Source organism: Perissodus microlepis, chromosome 1, assembly GCF_051167445.1.
Source record: "Perissodus microlepis isolate ML-2025 ecotype Zambia chromosome 1, ASM5116744v1, whole genome shotgun sequence".
Lineage (NCBI taxonomy): Eukaryota > Metazoa > Chordata > Actinopteri > Cichliformes > Cichlidae > Perissodus > Perissodus microlepis.
In genome coordinates, this window is record NC_140461.1 from 28,044,789 (window position 1) to 28,068,117 (window position 23,329).

Sequence of the window (23,329 nt, forward strand, 5' to 3'; positions counted from 1 at the left end):
ATGGCTTATGACTGTCTGCCATCAAAGATGGCCATTCACAGTGGACATAGATGGCTTCTTTCACTTCTCTTTCAAACCATCTGTCATCTCTGTCCTGTCCTAAACTATTTACTATTACTACTTGCCATCCATGCTCTCTATAGGTCTCTCTTCTTTGGCTGTTTTTCACTCCTTTTCAGTCCAGTCCAAAGAACTGTTAGCCAAAAACCTGGCATGTCTCAGCATGGTGTGAGAACAACATAACGTAAGTATTTTTTTAAATTTCACCCCTAGTCATAAACAGAAATATTTTTATTATGCTCAGTAAGTAGGGGTGAAAGAAAAGATATCACAGCAAGTCATGAGAGAGGGTTATTTAAAAAATTCAAAAAGCCCCATGGTCAGGCTATGACTTGGTCTTTGAATATGTCATGGAATTTGCCCTTGAACATTTTAGAGTTTGTTTGTTTGCTTGTTTTAGTTTTTTTTTTTTCAATGAAGAATTTACTTAAGCAATAAAATTACAGTGCACTTTAAAATATATTTAAAGAAGATGAACCCCAGAAATTTGGTCAAAAATCATGCCAACATCTGACAGAGGACCTGAGAGTTGATCCAAGTCCTTTCAAGCTCATTAGAATAAGATAAGATAAGATAAGATAAGATAAGATAAGATAAGATAAGGCAAAGTAGACAGGGCAGGAATAAAGAAGAAATAAGGAATAAAGAATACCTAAGAAAAACAATAATATGCAAAAAATAGTATACACTATACAAACTAGAAGAAATATCATCTAGATAATTTAGATATAATTATATCTACATATATGTGTAAGCATGTGTGTGTATATATGATACAATAGTACAGAATGTTAGTACCAGCAGAATGGAATATTTCACAGTGCAGTGGTTGGATGTTAAGAGCAGCAGGTATTAAATATTGCAACCTAAACTATGTACAGACCCCAGTGTGCACACATGTGGTGTGTTTTCACATGTGTACATTACTGCTGTTGTACATTGTTGAGTCTGACAGCAGCTGAAATCACTCCTTCTCACATTTTGGGTGCAGCAGCCTGTCACTGAAGGAGCTGCACAGTGCTGCAGGGTGACCTGCATGAGGTGGAAGGTGTTATCTAACAGTGATGACAGCTTATCCATCATTTTCCTGTCACTGACTAACTCCACTTTGTTAAGAGGGCGTCCCAGAACAGAGCTGGCCTTCTTGATCAGCCTGTTCAGCTTCTTCCTGTCCCCAGTGCAGATACTGTTTTGTATTGTTAGTCCAGTCCAGGTTATTGATCAGGTGAACACCCAGGTACTTAAATGAGTCCACTATCTCAATGTCCATTCCCTGGACGTTCACCGGTATAGGTGGAGGATGTTTCAAAGTCCACCACCAGCTCCTTGGTTTTCCCACTGTTGATCTGGAGGTGATTCTGCAGGCACCACCCGACGAAGTCCTCAGTCAGTTCTCTGACTAACCCTAACCCTGGCATCCCCATTGGCGATGAGGCCAACAATTGCTGAGTTGTCAGAGAACTTTGGAAGCAGTTAGCAGATTTACAGGAGAAATCTGTGGTGTTTATGGTGAATAGAAATGGAGCCAGGTCTGTTCCCTATGTGGGGCCTGTACTGCAGATGACCCGGTCAGACACACAGCTCTGGATCCTCATATACTGAGGGCAGTTGGTAAGATAGTCTAGGATCCATGTGGTGAGGTGATTGCCAACACCTGTGTACTCCAACTTGTCTCTCAGGATTGTGGGTATGAATTTCACAAGCTTGGTTTTTGCCTTTTTATGCTATATTTCTATACGTGTTTATACATGTTTCAAAAAATCCCTTGCACATGTTTCCCATTTTTACAGCAAAATGTAAGGAAATGAGGGTTGGCTCAAGTCTTTTGTATAACTGTCCAGTAAAAATACTGATTAATATACAGGTAGAGATTAATGACAAGACCAGTATTGCGTGATTGTATGACACTGTCTATGGGCCAAGTCTCAGGAACACACTATCCAAATAACTTTGCCCTGTATTGCAAGTTAAATGTTAAAAACAGTTATCAGTCCACCTAATTCCAGTCAACCAAGAGGGGAAACACACAACACTGTATAGGTTACAGATAAGAGTCGGGCGAACCCTGGTGAACGAGCCCTATAAAAAGAACACTGTAAGAGGTCTATCCCACCAAGGCACCAGTACACCAACCCTGATTCTTGCCAGGTCTATTACGTGCACTGTTTAAGGGAAGCTCTAAGCATGTGATTGTTTTCATAAAGTTAATATGCGTGGTGTATTTGAACCTCATGTGTTATTATCACTGCACCCTGCTGTTTGAAACCCCTCACATACATTTTATAATGAGGCTAACATATAAAGCACTTTACCTAAATCAGCCGTGGCATTTTATTATCACATTTATCCTGTTTTAAAAGCAGGCTGTGTAAGGGTATTAGCACTTTATTATTATTGTAAAGCAACCTACACAACCATCCAGATACATGGTAAAGAACCATGGTAATGGCCATGAGGTGAGGAAAAGAGGACAGCTAGAGTAAAGCAGAGGTTCTGATTAATAATGAAACATCATGTGGAAGCATTTTGTGTCAAAGAGGAAAGCAACTGTAGTTCTTAAAATGGTCGTGACAGCAATTTTCTAGAGTACACACAGTTATCTGACATCTTAATTCAGATAATTATTTAATTAGGGTGCTCCACTGATAACACATGACTGCTGGTAGTAATTATCATCATAATTTATTTGGACAGTCTCATTCTAATGCTAAAGTTTCCATCAAGTCATGATATCTCTGAAATAAATCTACAAACTAAGACACAGCAATGGCTTATATGGTTCTTATATTGTGTTAAAGTTATATAAATTAAATATATAATCACATCTCAAGAGCATGAAGTTGTAAAAGAAGTGTTTAAATAAAACAGTTTTACTAACAGTGATTGTTAGTCAATTTTTCTCATTAAAAACTGTTTAAAAAAAATCAAATCTCTTTATATAAAGGTTTAAATTTTCTAGTTAAGTTTACTATACAGTCCTGTGAAAAAACGAGTACACCCCATAATTTAATGGGTTTTAGCTTTTAGCTGAACCACTTTTAACAGCAATAACTTAAAGTAATAGTATTCTGTATGCCTAAATTAGTCTCCAACATCCTTGTGGAGGAATTTTGGTGCACTTTTCAGTATAATGTTGCTTTAGCTCATTGAGGTTTGCGTGCATTTATTCATGCAAAGCTCTCTCAAGGCCCCAACACAACATTTTAATTAGGCTGATATGTGTACTTTGACTGGGTCATTGTAACACCTTGATTCTTTTCTTTTTCAGTTATTCTGTTTTAGATTTGCTGCTCCCTTCATTGTCCTGTTGTGCAGACCCAGTTTAGGCCAAGCTTTATCTGCTCAACTCTAGAATACTTGTATTCTGGTATATATGGTTGACTCAGTGACTACAAGGTGCTCAGGTCCTGTGTCTTTTTCTAATTTAATGAACTTTAAAATTTTACAACACGAATTTAGGCCTGTAAACTCTGATGTGCAGCTCTTGCACTGCACGGTCCTTGGCCTTGCTGTGAATTTTGTGGGATGTCCACTCCTGGAATGATTATGGGATTTTATAATCATAACCGAATGCTCCAGATGAGCAGACTCCCAAAACGTCCACTTTTTGGGTCAGGTTAGTTAACCAAGATTAAGTTAGCATAGTCAGTTTCAAGTTTGTCACACTGTGAGACAAAAATGACCAACATTACCCGCATGACATTACCTAACTACATTGGCCTAGGTGGCCAAAGAGAGAACAACATAATGCAGGTAGATTTTCTAAGTTCATTCCTAGTCATAAAAATAATTTTTTTTTTAATATATATCAATAAGGGAAAAAAGAAAAGGAATCAAAAGAAAAGGAATCAAAGCAAGTCACAAGAGAGGGATATTGAAAGCTGAAAACAATCTAGTGGTCAGACTTTGACTTGTTCTTTGAAAATGGCATGGAATTTACCATTGAGCATTTTAGAGTTTGTTGTTTTTTCTCAGCATTTTTTGCCCATAAACAATTTACTTAAGCAACAACTGTACCGTGAATGTTACAAGCAATGTTACTTCATGACCACACAGCTATTTTACCTACCACGAATTGGCTGTGGTGAGAAAAAAAGCATCAAAAAGAAAAAACACATGATCAAAGTATTGTTAAAAAAATTACCTTTTACCACCCATTGTGTTGTCAGAGAAACCTACTGTGTATACTGTGAAACGTTTCATCAATATGATACAATAACAGTTACTTTGTTATGCTTTGAGAGACATTTTGGTGCACTTGTCCCATCAGAGACTGCAAGTTTTATCCTATAATTAAAAAAAAAAAAAAAAAGTCTACAGGGTGGGCCATTTATATGGATACAACGTAATAACATGGGAATGGTTGGTGATATTAAAGTCCTGTTTGTGGCACATTAGTATATGTGAGGGGGCAAACTCCTCAAGATGGGTGGTGACCATGGTGGCCATTTAGAAGTCGGCCATCTTGGATACAACCTTTGTTTTTTCAATAGGAAGAGGGCAATGTGACACATCAAACTTATTGGTAATGTCACAAGAAAAACAATGGTGTGCTTGGTTTCAACGTAACTAACCAATGTAGTTAGGTAATGTCATGCGGGTAATGTTGGTCATTTTTGTCTCACAGTGTGACAAACTTGAAACTGACTATGCTAACTTAATCTTGGTTAACTAACCTGACCCAAAAAGTGGACGTTTTGGGAGTCTGCTCATCTGGAGCATTCGGTTATGATTATAAAATCCCATAATCATTCCAGGAGTGGACATCCCACAAAATTCACAGCAAGGTCACCATCTTTAGGGAACAAGAGGTCACTGAACAGTAATGAAATTATATGAATCATCTACTATGGTTTTTGCAAATCTCAGCTTAAATATTGGAAAATGTGGCTTGAGAGTGCTCTTTGCCACAAGTAGCAAAACAGGAGATGAGAGTATGACATTGCATGAGAGATAACAGGGCTCATGTTCTCGTAAAATACATGGAAATTGGTCAACAGCTATTGAAAAAAAATTACAAGGTCCAAAACTGACATATTTATAACACTAAAAACAGCTGGTATCTTTTCTTCATGCATTCATGCTTCAAATTATAAATGTGAACTTAATTAGAGGTTATGTAAACTGTCCACTGTTTTGACTCAGGAACTAAAACCTGCTCGTTTTAAACCTCTTTCTCCTACAAAGCTACTAAGATAGGGCATGTTTTTATAAGCAAAGCTCTGCTTTTTCTGATACATGAGCAGATATGGTGAGTAGTTAAGACTGTGATCCCTAACAGCTGTTCCTGCATTAGCTGGGATCAGAGTATTCCCCCGACAGCGAAGCACAACGCCAGTTCACATTCTGCAACAAGGCTGATTACACCACCACTAATGCATTGTAACTGCCTCCAAACCAAAGTATTTTTATATGAAAAACAAATATGCACTTTTTGTATTTTACCACATCTTTACCACCTCAGCATACAGCCATTATGTACTGTTATTAAATCTATACTCTTTCAGATTAATAACATAATCAAATGTGCACAATAGCAACAGTGCAATGTGTGACACTGTATATGCATGCTGAGCTTACTTTTCTCACACCTTAAATTGTTAGCAAAATTGCACACATTTGATTTGCTTGAAATAAATATACTATTACCAATATATCTACTGTAAAACATCTCTTATTTGGGTAAAATTGTGTCCGTGTACAAGTGTACACTGTGTGTTTCTAAGTTACAGTTATTTATAGTCAGAGCTAATGTTGTGAGGCTCCATCCCAAGAGATCCCCCAATTACCATGGAATTTAGAAAGCTAAAGCTAAACCAAACAGTCCAAAACAGCGCTAAGAATAGAGTGACCTTAGAGATCTTCCAATCTTCCAACATAAATGTAGTTATATCATTGGAAGACAGGGGAAAGAGCACAGAGAGAGCGACAGAGATAGGCTCTTCTGTCTTGAGGAATGCTTTTAGAGTGTTGAGAGCAGATCGTGTGTGAAGGCAGATGTCTCTGCAATAATAGTGGAAACTATCATAAATTATGAACCTAACTTCATGTGCTAACACTCCAAGAGTTTCTTAAGAACCAAACAGGGATAAATTAGAGAGTAATATTCCTGTCCCAGGGAGTGGAAAAAAAACTCATTGGAGCCACTAAGTTGTTTTACCTGGTAAAATTTTGATCAATACTTCCTAGAGTTGGCTCAAAATAATGCATAAATAAATAATGCACTGTACCTTAGGACGGATATTTTTTTAAAGCTAAACAAGACAAATCTGCCAAAGCAAGAGTATTTTCTTTAATTATCTTTGCATCTGCTAGTTAAATGGTGCAAAGGTGTAGGTGAAAGTATAAAGTTGGTCTCATTTCTCTAAAAGCAATGAGACCAACTGACAATAGTGTCACTGTGAGTTCATGCTGGAGTGCCTAGCATGACACACATTGGGGTCTTGAAACTGGTGCTGGTGGTTGGTCTGGATTTGGAATGGGATTTGGGTTAATGGTGAGCTTGCATGATTGCGTGTTACGCTGCAATCATCTAAATCCTTGCAGAGTCCCTGCTGGTTTCAATAGCATTCAACATAGCAATGGGAATCAATTAAAAGGAGTAGTAAGATTCCTAAACACAGACCTCTATTCGTCACAACAGCGTGTAACTCAGAAAAAGAGTGAAATAAAGTATTGAGGCAGACATACGGGAATGAAGGCTGCTTGTTTGTCTGCTTTACAGATACTGTACTTCATATGCTACTGTAAACCTCAAACAGTGCCTTTGATCCTTGAGGCAGCAATTCAGTCTATAAAGCCAAACTACCTGCAAACACACACTGTATCCAAGTGCACAGATGTCTGCACACATTGACACAAGATTTAAGTACATGTCCTTTATGATTACAGTAGAATATATCATGTCAACTAAAACATAGCTTGCAGTATCACCATAACAACCCATAATAACCTATTAAACCATTTTTACATTAACATCCATAATAGTAGTTATACTCCCACTACTTATATGGTTAGAGCTCCAACTTTTATTTGATTGTTACACAAATTAATAGCTTACTCATGCTACCAAATAAACTTTGAATAAACTACTACCACTTTTAAAAAGAGAACGATGTCTCCAAATATGCTTTAAATAATAGTGAGTCTTTAGGCAACAACAGGGAGAACAGAGCACTTAAGTCATTGAAATCACTGAAATAATTACAGCACTTGGGCAGTGATAATTCAGAAAAACAGTTTCTAAAAACTAATATATATTTATGACAAAGATTAAATGGAAACCCCCACATAAGTGCTGAAAAATAAAGTGCATAAAAAAACAACATGTTAGCTACTGTGTGCCAAGACATTAACTTCCCCATCTCCCCCTTAACACATCACATAAGGTCAGCGACGCTGCAGTTGACCTGTGAATTTGGACTTTTGAAAAACTCTGCAGTGGAGTACATTTAAATGGTGCTATGAACTGTAAATGAGGCGTTCCAGGAGCATGTGAAGATTTACACAAACATTTACACTTGTAGTCCCAGAGGCATCACCTCTGTGAAACCACTCATACCGCCAAAAGTGAGAAAAGGCTTCACTGATTAAGCAAATGATAATCTAGAAATAGTGTCTATTCTTACAACATCTTCCTGTTCTTCCTACCTTAATACAAATATTATGAAATGGTAAAACTGTGGTTGAAGGATAGTGGAAGAAATCATTGTCCAAAAGGTTACCTACTGAAATAGCAAAATGTATGAATACTTGGTAGCAGAGCGTTCCATTATTCCTTCCATTTTCCAGTGCATGCAATTCCATATTAGATGTCAAATGTCCTTTTCTTTAGCCATGTGAAGCTCTTCTTAAGAGATTCTCATGTCTTTCCAAGTCTGATTGGATAAGTTATCCTTGAAGGATGTTCTGGATATGAAACAGGGTCTGTGCCAAATTGGACACACCAATAATGCCTCCACAGGGAGACATACTAATCCGATGGCTCACTCGCTTCAACTGGCTCCTTTTGGAAATGAAAGCAAAACAACTAAAATCTGAGCTCCTTTGGGTAAGTCAGGTCCATGCTATTACAGTTTTTCTCAAATGTTAAAACACAAAAGCCAATCCTGTAACCCAAATGACCAGTAGTCTAAACACATTTACTAAATGTAGCCACCATATTCCAGTACCATAAACACATGTCACATGAAGACACAATTCACAAAACACAACCCTCTGTACTCATAAATCTAAACACATTTTTCCTTGCTAAAACACATGTTGCAAAACAACTCTGCTCATATTCTCAAATGAAAGCCCATGTGATGCAAAATGCTTGCCACAGTCACCAATCTTTGAACACAGGGAACACACCTGGCGTCAGTCACTACACACAACGACTCAAAATTGAAGACACCTGTTGCTAATGATGTGACCCCACCTATAAAAGCATAGTTTGGTGAAGATGCCAAACAATCACAATGGATGAAGGCATTCGAGCGTGCGGAAGGAGAAGAGCTGCAGGCCAAAGAGGAAGAGGGGTTGAGATCAGAGGAGGAAGAGGTGAAGGCCTAAGAAGAAGAGGAGTTCGGAGTAGAGGAGGAAGAGAAGGAGGCCAACAAGAGAGAGGAGAAGGTCCAGGTGGGAGAAGAAGACAACCTCGCACCATCATAACAGATGATATGCGAGCAACAGTAATTGATCATGTCATTGGCCATGGCATGACAATGGCTGAAGCGGGACGAAGAGTACATCCAAACCTGAGTAGGTTCACCGTGGCCACCATTATCAAGGCATTTAGACAACACAACAGGTATAGTACGCTAATGCTTTCTTTGTCACACTACAGTTTTACAGGCCTGTGAAAGTGGTCTGTTACTTTACATGTAGTTTTACATATAAATCAGTCAATTGACAACACATGTTTCTTTCTTTAGAGCTGAAAGGATGCCACATAGAGGTGGGAGGGTTGCCATATTCACAGCGGCACAAGAAACCCTCATTGCAGATATGGTCCGTGAGAACAACTGCATTAGACTCCGAGAGATCAGAGACAAAGTCATTGCAGATAATGTAAACTTTGAGAACATTGATGCTGTCAGCGTGTCCACAATAGACCGAGTTCTCCGGCGCCAACAGATGAGGATGAAACAGGTCTACAGGGTTCCCTTTGAGCGCAACTCTGCGCGACACATAGAACAACGTTACGAGTATGTGCAAGTACGTATACATCCATGTCCACAGTACAGTTAGTGGACATACTGTGTTGCTTAGTGGCCTACATTACTTCTGGACAATACTGTGCTACCTGATTGACCGTTCTGAACACCTGTACGCTTTTCCATGTTCACAGAGGATAATGCAGTTGGACGCGATGGCCAGACCCCATGAGCACCTCTTCCTGGATGAGGCTGGCTTCAACCTCCAGAAACGAAGGCGAAGAGGCCGTGACATCATTGGCCAAAGAGCCATCACTGAGGTTCCTGGCCAACGGGGGGGTAATATTACTCTTTGTGCAGCTATGGGTACGGAGGGGCTTGTCCACCGGCATGCTGTCCTTGGGTCTTACAACACCCAACGTCTCCTCACCTTCCTAGAGGAGCTAAAAGACATCCTCCTGGACCGTCAACAACACCATCCTAGGCTAGCACATCACATGTATGTGATCATTTGGGACAACGTCCGCTTCCACAAAACACACCAAATCAGAGAGTGGTTCACCACCAACAGTGACCACTTTTTAAACGTCTGTCTGCCACCCTACTCCCCTTTCCTGAACCCTATAGAGGAGTTCTTCTCATCATGGAGATGGAAGGTGTATGACAGACAGCCATACACAAGAGAGAACCTCGTACGGGCAATGGAGCTGGCCTGTGCTGACATCCCAGTGGAGGCCTTCCAGGGATGGATTCGCCATTCCAGGGCGTTTTTCCCGCGGTGCCTAGCAAGGGACAATATAGCCTGTGATGTGGCCCAATGCAGCTCGGCGACATGATGCCGCACAGTGACTGTGTGTAATACTGTAAAAAGACCGTGTAGACGATAAAAAAAGACTTCACACCCTGATCATGTTTCCGAGAGTACTGTTGTGTGCGATAGATTCTGTTTTTTGCATTGAGTTGTGTTACAGTAGTGTACGTACATGCAGGATGTTTTTATAGATTTATAGTCTTCATGTGAAACTCACAAATCTAAATGCCTAATCTTCTGCAGGGTTCTATGACGATCCGTTACTGTACAGTTTATAAAAATATGCATTGGCAGTTATGAACCAAAGAACCTTCTCACAAATTGAGCATTGTGTTTTCAATTGTTTTGCTGTAGTGTGTAATGCTGTGTATAGTGTTTACAGTTTTGACAGCTTCGAGCTGCTCTCTTGGTGTGGGAGTTTGAGTTGTGCAGTGGGAAGGTGTGGTTGTGTTTATGTAGCTTTAGAGAAGGGTGTTGTGTTTGGACATTGGGGGACCTGGTGGTAACGTTTGTGACATGTCTTTTAGCATTTGAGAAAAACTGTAATATATGCATCATTGTGATCTGCTTGCATTTCAGCTGAAGCTGATGAATACGTGTAGGTAAGTAGGGTGAGACTGTACACCAGTAAGTCGAGAGCTCAGTCAGCCTGATATGAACAGGGCCTAAAGAAAGAGCATGTCAGTGTGAAGTAGTCAGACTCGAACATCAAGGAAGGTGGTAGGGAAGCAGACTATGCAGACATTTTAGGTTTCCATGGTGAGCAATTTATTTACAGCGAACTTAATTTAATGTAACTTAACAAAACTCCCCCCCCCAATCAATTCAATTAACAGAACTCAACATACCATAACATGGCTCTGGTGACACAGCTCACCTCTCCTCTCTCCTGCGTCTGGTAGAGACTGGCTTTAAATAGGGCCATCAATTTCCCTCCAATTGCCCAGCCAGTACCACTCACTCAACTGAGGGATCTAAAACTCTACACAGATTATCTAAAAACACAAAACCTCTACACACTTCTAATATGCACATTTACACAACTAAATGGCAGTATTAACAAAAGGAAAAACATTCAACAAATCCCTTTAAACCTTAACACAAACAAAAGGAAGCATCTCTCTGGAAAAAGAAACCCCTCCACTTGGTTTGACCTGATGATGTCATGTGTGACATGATCAGGACTTTAAAATGAGGAAATGCCAGGCGGGCGTTTCCCCACACCTGACCCTCATGATGACTGAAAAGACAAACAAAGTAAGTATGAACAAATGACTTAATCTGTAACATAATAAAGTATAAAGAAACATAACTTAGTATTTGTCTTAATTTGCAGAATGTTTGATTTGCCGGCAACAAAACGCTTACACAAACAAACCCGGGATAGTGAGTGAAGCAATGTTACTTGACAAATAGCAAATCATAGCAAATACATAGAAACAGAATAATGTGTACAATGTGCAAAAAAAAAAGGTAAACACATATGGGACAAATGGAGAGAATTACAACTGCTCCTCCACTTTGTCACAGTCAGTATCTTCACTTGGGGCAGAATTAACTGTACAATTGATCTTTTTGGTATTTTGTGGCTCACCAACTACATCTCTAACCTTCGTGTTTAAAATTCCAGGTAAGGTCATTTCTCTCTTTTGAAGGGATTTTTTTCATAGGAGTCTTGGGAACACCTTGTCTGGTTCCTCTCACGGACACACTCTGCCTCAGGGGGACGTACCAGGTGCTACCTGCCCAGACAACACAGATCCACCCACCATGAGAACCTTGGGATTTTATAGACACGGATCCTGTAAACTTCAGTCTTCAGATGACCTGAAAAAATATATAGAATGTTGTGAAATTATGTCTGTTCATGTTGATTTATATAGATTGAGCATTTAGCATTTATTTTAATGTCTGTTTTTCTGGTGTTTGTAACAGATTAAGTAATATTTTCTTGGCTCGTGTACTGAAAAAAAAAAAAAACACAACTCAAATTGTCTCTGAGGTGATAGAGGGGACAGACGAACAGGAAAGAATGAGGTCTTTACAACTGCCAGTTTAGAGATAAGAAGGAAACCTGCTGCGACCAGAGGTCCCACTCTCTCAAGCTGCAGGCCTGAGCTCCCCAGGGGAGCGCATCATTAGGGCCCATATACACTTTTGAAGTTGTGCGTCCTGGAAAACACCAGGCATGCAAGGCAATAGTTTATGGCTTTAAATACAAACTTAAAAAGTGAAAGAGTGTATGACCCTTGACACTGAGACGACTGCTTCTGAGTTGTTACGTCTTCTGTTTTTCTCGCTTGGACGGATACCTGCCAGTCATAACCTTAGCCACTTTAAGACTCAAAAAGAAAGAAAACTAAAGGACTTCTTTGAAGTTTTTATTTTTTTAACTTCAATCAGTAAACCCCTTACCAGTGATCCAATGCAGCCGAGTAAAACCGCAAATTAATTATGACGTTTAAATTGAATAGGAAAGAAATTCTTTTGAGGTTTGTCATTACAGCGAATATTGTAACCGTCAATAAAATAAATGTGAGTCAGTCTGAGATCTGTGGCACGCACAGTGCAAGTCTATTTAAGCACAAGATGTTTCTTGGACAAGACAGAAGGGTTGTAACAAGAGTGAGTATGCAAGAGTGAGTGAGCATGCAAATGTTCTTAAAGTACTTGTGATTTCAGTCTTCCAAGAGTTTATAGCTCCCTCTCATGTCTGGTGGTTGAGTGACAGTGAGAGGCAGGCAGAGGGTGTTTCTTCATTGCATATCAGCCAGGGACAGCTGACTGGTTGGGATTTAATTGCTCTCAAGTGAGGTCAGCAGGAGGCATTTATCTAAGCAGAGTGCACAACGACAGTGGACGATGCACAGAGTCAGTCTGCCAGAATCCGAGAAACATCCATGGGAATTCACAGAAGCTCCCAGTTCGTGCTTAACTTTACTGCATCACTGGGTCTGGTTTACCACTGAGACTGCAGCTTTAGATCTAAAGAGCCTTCAAATTAAAACTCTTGCTGAAAGGGAGCGCACCTCTGCCAACTCCTGTCACCACTCAGAGCACATGTAAGTCATTACAATACAGATTTGTTTGTTACAATTAAAGCTATATATTTTGCTTGTTTCAAATTATGTATGTATGTACAGGAATTATAGACAGCACCAGTGATGCAATATTTCATGCTCTGGATCCATGAGAGGGAGATATATATCTGCATCACCCAAATTTTGATTTACTGCTTAGAAATGTACAAAACATACTTGTGTAAACACAGAAAACCAGAAGCTATTTTGAAAGTTGATTGAAAATGTAATTTTGTATGTAAGTATTAAAATGCATTGTTTCTTTATTACAGTGATATTCTGCATAATATTTCCTGAACTGGACTACAATGCCCCTTGAGGGACAAGAAGATGGAGCAGTAGATGTGCGCCGTCACTGAAGTTTAAAAGAGGGGCATAATCTCGTGATACAATCAGCCAACTTCTGCCAACCTGCTTCCTCTACAGCCACTCTGTCTCACCTCCCCGCCAGGAAGCAGTGCTGCAGTAACAAAAACCAGCAGGTCACAAGTGAGGGGTCAGGAGATCCCTGAGCTGAGGAACGACGCACAGATCTCTATCTTGTATTTCAGTATGTTGTTCACTGATCCCCACTGCATTGTATTATAATGCGCAAATGGATGCTGACATGGAACCTTCAAAATCTGTTCCCGGGACTGTACCTGCATGCTATCTTTCTGTTTGGCAGTGTGTGTGTAGTCTACAGTGACTGCACCCCAGAACAACTTGCCGCCATCATGAACTGTTCCAAACACGAGCGCCACACCAGGAATTATGACTATATGGAGGGAGGAGATGTGCGCATACGACAACTGTTCAGTGGCACGCAGTGGTTCCTAACTATTGATGACTCCGGCAATATCAATGGTACTCAAGACTCTACCAACTGCTACAGTAAGCATCGCTCTTTTTGTGTAGACCAAGCGTTTATTATAGGTCCCACTACATATCTGAATTACAGGCATTTGCCAAAATGTATGTGAATCTGACTGCTGTGCACGTGGGACATGTTATTATACAGTTTTAGCCCCAGCATAATTACTCTGTTAATAAGTCATGTGTCTCTGTTAGAGCAGCCAAAGTGACAGGTAAAATGGAGCAGGTGGGAGATTTGATGGGTTAAATTACAGCACAGGCTGTAATGAAGTAAACTGAAGGGTCTTGGAGACTTATGACCTGAGACTCACACAGATTCACATTTGTTCTGCCTGATTTACTCTCAGTACTCAGAGCACCAGAATGAGTTATCAGGGAAAAGATTAGGAGAGAATATTAGCAATGGAAAAATCAAATTTTACTTTGTAATGGATCTGTGGTTGGCTGCTGAGATCAAACACAGAGACAGCAACCACACTGTGTCCAGCCCAAACGTATTCTTTTCTAAAATTAGAAGCCAAATATTTTAAAATAATGATTACCATCTAACTACTTAATGACACATTTTATTTGCTAATCGTGATAAGTGCTTTTTGACACACCTACTTGTTTGAATTGTTGCTCAGGGGCCAACATTTTCTCAAAGGTTGTGAGATAGTACGAGGAGTCTCTGTGTCATGGTGAGGATGTTTTAAGTAGTTATCATTTCCTCCTATCTGACAGTGCCTCCGTGGCTGGAATGTTGGCTTGAAAGAGATGCCTCATGGAAAAGATGCTTGTGCAACAACTGGCAATGAAAGACTGAAAAACTGATACGCCCATATGCGGCTGACAGTCGCACGCTAAAAGCACACAGAGTTCTTTGATGAAAGCGGCATGGTGCAGATGTACATGGATGGAATAAATCCGCGATTTATGTTTTTGATTGCAGCGAACAAGAAGTCCTTAAAAGCTTATTGCAAAAAGTCTTTTATTACAAAGACAGAAAGGAAAAATAGGAGACCAAAATGAGAAACGTTTGCTTTGTACCTCTAACACAAATATCAGGTCACTTTTAGTGAATTCATCTTTGTTTTTATGATTTATTATATTACATTCTAGTGTTTTGTTTTTTGTTTTCAGTAAAAGATAAAAATCATATTTTGTTTTGTGGTTCAAGCAAAATGAGGCCATACTGATAAAAGGTATGTTAACCCTCACAGAAAGTCAGACAAACAACAAGCTGGAAATAAATAATTTCTAAACAGCAGGTGGAAAACAGGGACTTCTAGGAAAATAACCTAATAAAAGTAAAGACATATGTTTTGGCACAGTTCTCTGCTGAGTCAGAGCAATCGTAGCATAGTAGACTGGCTGCACCATACTCTACGGCCACCCAACTAAATTCATTGCAATTTAGAATTAGAATTAGAAATGCTTTCTTCCCAAAAGATGGAAAATCACTGTGTTACCGCAGCCAAAACATGACAAATACCTTACGTCAGTAAACTCACGAGAAGAAAAGGCTCAATTTTGGGGATAAATAAAGCATTTCTAAATCGAATTTGATGAATGTCGAAGTAAAATACATATTACCTGATTAAATCCTGCAGTATTTTGCAGCAAAAACGAAAGCTAAATGGAATCAATTTGCTAAACTTGCACCTCTGTGAAACTACAAGGTGTTTAGTCTGAAGCTAACTCCACATTTAACAATATTCCGTGAAAGTTATGTCTGGAGCACATTTCGCAATGAATGTAAATACTGAGGTCCAACAGTGTTCAGAAAGTAGACTTAGGGATTATCCACAAAGTAGTTTACTTAGCCAGTGGCAGCGAGTGATGGCAAATCTGTTTCAACTGAGGACAGCTTGTGAGGCTTTTGCATCAGAGCCAAAATGTTCACAATATGCATGTAAAAATGTGATCCATCTTTCCACAGTACACCAAACGACTGGAGCTGTTACACGTTACATTACGGGGATGATGCTCTCAGACGACAAGCATGCAGTTACATCAATAAATCCCACCAATATATGTGGATTAAACAAACGTTTGGCTGACTCTGAGTCTGTAAGCAGGTTTACAAATGAGGTTGTAGCTTTTATAGTGTTAAACTGAACTTTCGAGATTGCCTCTGAAATAAGTACAAGCCAGGGGGGGGGACCTAAAGGCGGGGTTAAATAAATATGAGTAAACAGTTAAAGGTCAGTAGTATTAAGTCAGATATCAAGAGCAAGAAAAGCACAAACAACATTCCAAGATTGGGAGATCCCATCTGTTTGTGATCTAGCAAACACTCAAATGTGGCATGCTCAGTGTCAGCCTAAAGAGCTTTAATAGACCTCTTCCCCCTACTTTCCCCTCTGCCTATCAAATGAAAGAATTTCTAGAGTATGTAAAAAATCAACAAGGTTTTGAATTGCCTAAAAACATGAGCTCTGAACCAGATTGCCAGTCTGTAAAAAGCACATTTCTCTATTTATTTTAGTTTTGCTGCCACCGCCACGTCTCACCATTCACTATTTTTAAACAGAAACATCATATGTTTACAGCATGCAAAGGATTTTTCATACATATGATGGCAATGTTTTTACCAAAGGTCAATGTTATGGATATTTGATTTATGAACTGATAATTGGTGCAGCCTGTTGACATGACATGATTTTTTTTTTTTTTAAAGTTACATTTTCGGCTAAAGTCCTACAAGATAACTAAACATCTACTTCACTTTACCCAATAATGTAATCATTTCAAATATTCACGAAAGATCTCCTGTTTTTTTGGACTCTGGGCAAAGAAATTGCTGTTTACATCATTTGATTTTCTGTGTTTAAATACTTTAAAAATTCCATCCTTTCAACATGGCACATTGGGAAGAATAAATGTGTTTACCCTCCCACAGATTTGAAAAGTAGGCTTTAAATGCCAGGTCTAAAGCACACGCAAGAAGGTAGTTTTCTCAGTCCCTGGGGAAGAGAGCCCTAATCTGTTTCCCATATGTGCTATGGCATAGGTTGTGGTTTGTGTAAAAGCCACCCAGGCCACTTAACAAAGCTTGGATAAAGTCAGAGAGACCACAGACCGATTAATCACAGGAACCTCCACCTCGTTTGCTAATGAAGATGTATGTGGAGCTGGAGCCAGAGTAAAGGCTGGATGATGACAGCGCCTTATCTCTCCCGTAACATGCCTCCTTTTTCTGACTGTCTGGCAGGTATCCTAGAAATCAGGACAGTGTCCGAGGGAGGCATACTGGCTATAAAAGGCGTAAAAAGCCAGTATTATATTTCTATGAACAAAGCTGGACAGCTGCAAGGAAAGGTAATATTTTTCCACAGGGAGGAAAGTCATATGATGTTGTCAGCTAATTTAAATCATGCAGAAATAAAACAAACCGTTCAGAGCGTTTACTTAATCATATTAATGGCTTGATGTGTTTCCATTACAGAGGATCTACAATGACAACTGCAACTTTAAGGAGGTTTTCCTAGAAAACTACTTCAATGCTTACTCCTCGGCCAAGTGGACAAAAAAAGAAATGTTCATAGCCCTGTCACAAAAGGGAAAGCCCATGAGAGGGAAGAAGACCAGGAGGGAGCACACTGCATCTCATTTCATCCCTATGAAATGCAAGGCGGAGGAGAGGAGAGTAGACTGAAAAATCAAAGAACTTATCTGCAAAATATCTGTGGATCCAGTCATGCTATACGTGCTAACAGACACTTGAATACACTCCACTTTCACTCCAGTTGCAGATGAGCCAGGACCTGTTTTACAAAATGTTGTCATTTTTAAAACAGAAAACAAAAAGTTCAATTTGAGCACTAAAACTGTTTTTTTTTACAGTTTTACTAAGTTGAAACAGGAATTCTGGAAATATCATGAAAGCTATTCTATATTATTGGTGTTTTGAATTGAATAACAATACTTCTTTATAAAAGTGTTTCTATATAATACAGTAAAACTATACAATACAATACAAATACAAATTATACGATGCAGTACAGTCCTGTGTTGTATCTTGTTCAGCGATGAGCTACATTCAGCCAGGTGAGGACAATCGTATGATCACCAGAATAGTCCACAATAAGCTTGACCATGATGTGCTGAAGCAAGCAGGACTTGTTTTTCTTTCTTTCTTTCTTTCTTTTTCGCTCATGGTGCTCAGACCACACAGGGCATCCATTTATCAACCATCCTGTAAAGCGAGCTGGAGGCATACATATTCATACTCACACCTAAAGCCAATTTAGAGTCACCTATTAACCTTACACTTGTTCCTGTTTGGTTCGTTTTTTTGTTTTTTTCTTGGGAATGTCGGACGAAAACCAATCCAACACATGCAAAGTCCACACAAAAAGGCTGCTACTGACTGGCAGGTTCCAACCGTATGCACTGTAGATGCTCGCCCACTCCCTCTGCCTTAGGGTGTGACTTTGAAATGCTCAAATATTCTGCTGCTGATGCTGCTAAAAGATACCCAAATGAAACCACAAAGTGAACACCATAATAAATGCATATGTTATGTAATCTCTTTCTATCAGAGTGAATAATCCTGTACACTAAAAGGTTGTGATATTTATTTTTACAGATGTTATCTTTAGGTTACGGATCATTCCCATTTTACTAAGCATGAAAAAGACAGAAATACACCAGGAGATGTATTTATTTTCACCACACTCGTCAAATAGTTGTAACTTTTAACTTCTAGGCCAGCTCTCTCTTCATGATATCACTGCAATATCTCAGTACTAACTATATCACTACAGTACCTTGTTATTTATGGGTGTAAGTTATTTGTTTTCTTTACGTAAAATATATGTTGTATGTTAAGGTGTCCCGTTTTCTTTCAATGTAACCCACTTGGATCTTTTACTGTGCAACTGTGGAAATAAAGTATTGCACACTGTATTCATGTTTTGTTTGTTTTGTTTTGGTCCACCAGGGGGTAGAAATGGTCAAATAAATTCAGGAAGTAAACTTTGGAGAAAAAAAAAAGCAATGACCTACTTACATATTCAGAACAGAAACAGAGATACCTTACAGAAAGTTATCTTGCCTAATATTCTGTCTTTTGTCAGCACACCTTCATTACATGTCATATCTATCTATTTATACTCCTGTGCAAAAGTCTCGACCCACCCTCATTTCTTTATATCCTGCTAGGAAAATTGGAAACAGGTTCAGGGATTTATTGAAGGGCATGCAAACATATATATAAATACAGTATATAAGGTGAAAAAGGTTTGTACAATTCTACGGAGCATGAATGTCAATATTTGGTATGACCACCTGTATTCTTCAACACACCCTGAACTCTCTTGGGCCTACTTTTCTGTCCTTTCTTTAAGTAGTCTTCAGTAATAGTTAGTTTGGAATAGGAAGCTCTTCTTGTATGTTGGCTGCCTTTTGTTCTGTTCTCTGTCAAGATGATCCCACATTGCTTCAATAATGTTGAGGTTCGGGCTCTGGGGAGGTCAATCCATGACTGATAGTGCTCCACTGTGTCTTTTTCTATCCAGGTGCTTTTACTGCAACGGCAATGTGATATTGATCACTGTCATGATGAAAAATAATGACAATCAAGCACTGTCCAGGTGGTATTACATGGTGGGTCAAAATTTGACAGCATTTTTCTGCATTTGTAGTTTCATTAGTTGTGACAAGACCCCCAACACCATGACAGAGCCTCCACTGTGTTTTACAGATGGCTGTAGACATATTAATGATCACTCTATCAGACCTGATGCCACTGATTTTGTGTCCAGTTCTTGTGTAATTTGGCAAAACTCAGCCTTTTCTCCGTTTCCCTTCCTTCTATTTTGTCCAACACCTTTTTTCTTAAATTTATTTGAGTTAACCCTAACTTTGCCATTTTATTTTACTGGACTAACCCACACTCTTTTATTCACTTTACTTTGATACATTTTGAAAATTAACCATCTAAGGCACACCATACTAAGATATGGCATGTTCTCAACTCTTTGGGAACCACATTGTTACTACAAAAAATTATGTTTCATGTATGACAGACTGCTCATAACAAAGAACTTAAAGATATAAAAGATAAAGATTAAAACAGGTTCTTTACTAAGTTTTCTAATAAATGTTGACATAATGCTGGTTTTACCTTTGGGTTACATGTGTTACATGCATTTTTAAGCTTGAATGATTCTCAGGGAAACATTAAGTGACTTAAAAGAAAGAAATGAGGACTGGACTGAAAATGAGTCAGAAAGCACATATATATGCTTTCAGGCACAACTCTTAAATATGTGTTACTCATGCATGTCTTGGCCTTGTTTTAATTACTGATAAAACTGTAGAAAATGCATTTTGCTGTGAGTTTGAGCTTAAATGTCTTTGGGGATTGTTCTAGTCTGTTCTTACTGTAAACAGCACAATCCTGAAAGGACACATTGCACAAGAAGCACTCAGTTTCAGACTCTAATATTTCTATAGTACTCTGGGGGTATTAAGTAGCATAATAAAATATGTTGATATCTTTAAGTAGATTAAAGACAAACACACTGCAAGGGAACATTTTGAATGTCCTTGGACAATCCTTGATACACAATATAGCATCAGTTAACCTGATAAGGGAGGTTAAGATATAACAGAACTATTAATTTACAATAGCAGATTTTTTAAAAATACATTAATGTTGTCAGATTGTTTAGGTAATTGCCTCTGGTTTTCTGCTGTATTATGAAAAGGTGGAGTCTTCCCAGTTGAGAAAAATATTGCAGACATATTGGCAAGGTGCCTACACCACGCGTTCATGCATACACTCATATGAGCACATGTGTGCAGGCCCACAGACAGACATCAGCATAGTGAGTTTTAACTTTTTCCTGGGTTCACATCTGGCTTGGAAAACCCTTGTCAGATAAAGACAGTCAAAATGAGAGTGCAACCCTGTAAAAAAACGTTTGACCCAAACAACATCTGAGCAAGGTGAAGGCTTCTGCCAAGTCACGCAAAGTTAGTCTTAGCAGATAATTTGTAACATACTCAAAATGTAAACACATTTCAGACTCAAGGCTGCGTATTCCCAGCAGGATGAGGAGCAGCCAAAGCCAACGAGAAAGAGAGAAGATTGTCACAGACGTGAAGCTGCAGACGTCCAAGAAAAAAGATGCAACACAGGCACATTGGACATAAATTGTTACAGCTTACAAAGTGTTCCAAGACTCTTTATTTCTGAAATCAAAAATCACTGAAATCCTGATTGCAAAACTCTTGCCAGTAAGGAACATAAGGACAAAGTCACTTCCCATTAAAAAAAACAGTGCCCTGTAATATTATTACCATCACTATTAATACAAATATAAATATCATGTGTGCAAATAAATTGACATTCAGCCAAATATGTTGTCCATCAATATTGTTCAATCATCCCCAGTCGTGATAACTTACAGTCAAATTAAAAACTTAAATCTGAACTCAAAGTTCTATATTACCAGATAATAACAGTAGTTCTGAAACAGAGAACTAGCTGTAATTCCTGTTGTTATCTACTTTTTTACATTCTTCATTGTTGTTGATGGGGTCAGCAGCATTTTTGTGAAAGTGAATGCACAGAAAGCCACATGTGCACCACATTACAAGCACCATATGCAGACAATTGCAGTGTCTGACACTCGCTTTGAACAGTGCAATAGGGAAAAGAAGAATAGGGGGAAAGTTACTAATTTGAGTGAAGAGTAACAGGGAGAGACATTAAAGAGTCTTGTACAAAGTGAAGCAGTGGAGTTGGGGCTGCGGGAGAAAGGGGAGGCCCTGAAGGAGGGGGAGAGGGAACACTCAGTTGAACTTGATACATCTCAGGGCTGTAAAACTTTGTTTCCCTGGAGGGAATCTGTTGTTATGCAACCTGGGGAATTCTGTATTTGCAGCTCTTTGCACGGAATCCCCAGACCACCAGATTATTGTGAAACAAGATCAGGACCTCCAGCAACTCGCTGCAGCATCACACTTTTACTGAGAAGTAAATTAAATCAGTGCCAAATGAGACCACACAGTGATTACAATATAAATTAGTATTTGACATACCAAGGAGTAATTCACTGTTAGTACCATGTAACTGAAGTAAAAAGCGCCACTGGCTTTCAAACTATGGTGCACTACACCAACACCACCAAACAAAACAAACTACTAAAATGCAAAAATCATCACTGTGCTGGGAAATATTTCTAATTAATCCCCTAAGTAAATATGCAGTCATACGTTTACATCCACTCATCATAAGCATGAAGGTAATTCTGTCTATAAATCTTTCAGTCGATCTACCTATAGGAAAGACAGATGATGTGGTATGCTTTGGATCATGAGCTGTTTCCCTCCCTCTCCATTCTTTTTTCATCCCATCATGATGATAACTAATAAAAGTTCATCTTGGTTTCATCTGTCCAAAGATTTTTTCCAGAACTGCGCCGGCTCTTTTAGATGTTGCGGTCATGGTAGAGGGAGCGAGACAGAGCAAAAGACAAAGAGAGAGCGAGGGACAGAGATCAAACTCGACATTCATAAACAGACTTCATCGACTACACACTGGGGACACTAGGAAGGACACACAGAGGTGAGACTAAGACAGACACGAAAGAGAATGAAATTAAACAAGAACCAAAAACTAGAGACACAAGTAACAAAACTCAGAGACTATCAAAACTGAATATTAAAATCTCAATATTCCCAAAGAAAGAACAGCAAGCCTAAACAAACTCAAAGACCTGGGTCAAAGACTCAGGACCATGACAGTCTTCTTGCACAATCTAATCTGGCCTTCATGTCCTTGAGGTTAATTAGTGGTTTGCACCTAGTTGTAAATCATCTGTATTTACATTAATGAAAACCTGTCTTGTCTGTAGGCCTATACACCTAGAAACACCTAGCTCCCCAAGTAGTCTTCATTCAGTTAGATGTTGTGACAGAGTTTTTCTTAACCAAGGAAAGAATTCTGCATTCTTTGGTGCATTTCTTCTTTTTAAGAATGCACCAGATTGTTGATTTGGCCACGCCTAAACTTTGCTTTTTTTGGATATTTAGCCACCATCGCTTTCATAAACATTAATTTGACGTCATATTGAGAGTTCCAGTTAAAAGCTACTAAAAGCAACTTCAAAACTTGGACACAATCCCAAACTGCCATGAAAGTCTGTGTAAACTGCCATGAAAGGAGGAAGGATGAGGCTTCTAAACAGCTTATCATTCTGCTGTCCAAACTTTTGAGACTGTGAAAATGGAGGCTAGGTGGTGTATAAAAAGTCTATCATTTTTACAGTTCATACAAAAGTTTTAGTCAAACCCCTTGAACTGAAGCTGGCAGCCTGCACAATCACAGCGTGATTATTTGGTTTTAAAGGGTGGTGTACAGGGGCAAAACTTGTGCAATTCCTTAT

General features: G+C 39.0%; 1 protein-coding gene across 1 annotated transcript; it reads left to right on the forward strand.

Annotated features, from left to right (window-relative positions):
- The first annotated feature begins 12,639 nt into the window (after nt 1-12,639).
- fgf7 (fibroblast growth factor 7) lies at nt 12,640-17,917 on the forward strand. The gene is made up of 4 exons (XM_084933586.1): nt 12,640-13,073; nt 13,364-13,964; nt 17,143-17,249; nt 17,377-17,917. The coding sequence occupies exons 2-4, from the start codon at nt 13,679-13,681 to the stop codon at nt 17,584-17,586; spliced, it is 603 nt and encodes a 200-aa protein (XP_084789712.1). The 5' UTR covers nt 12,640-13,073; nt 13,364-13,678; the 3' UTR covers nt 17,587-17,917.
- Nucleotides 17,918-23,329: the final 5,412 nt, after the last annotated feature.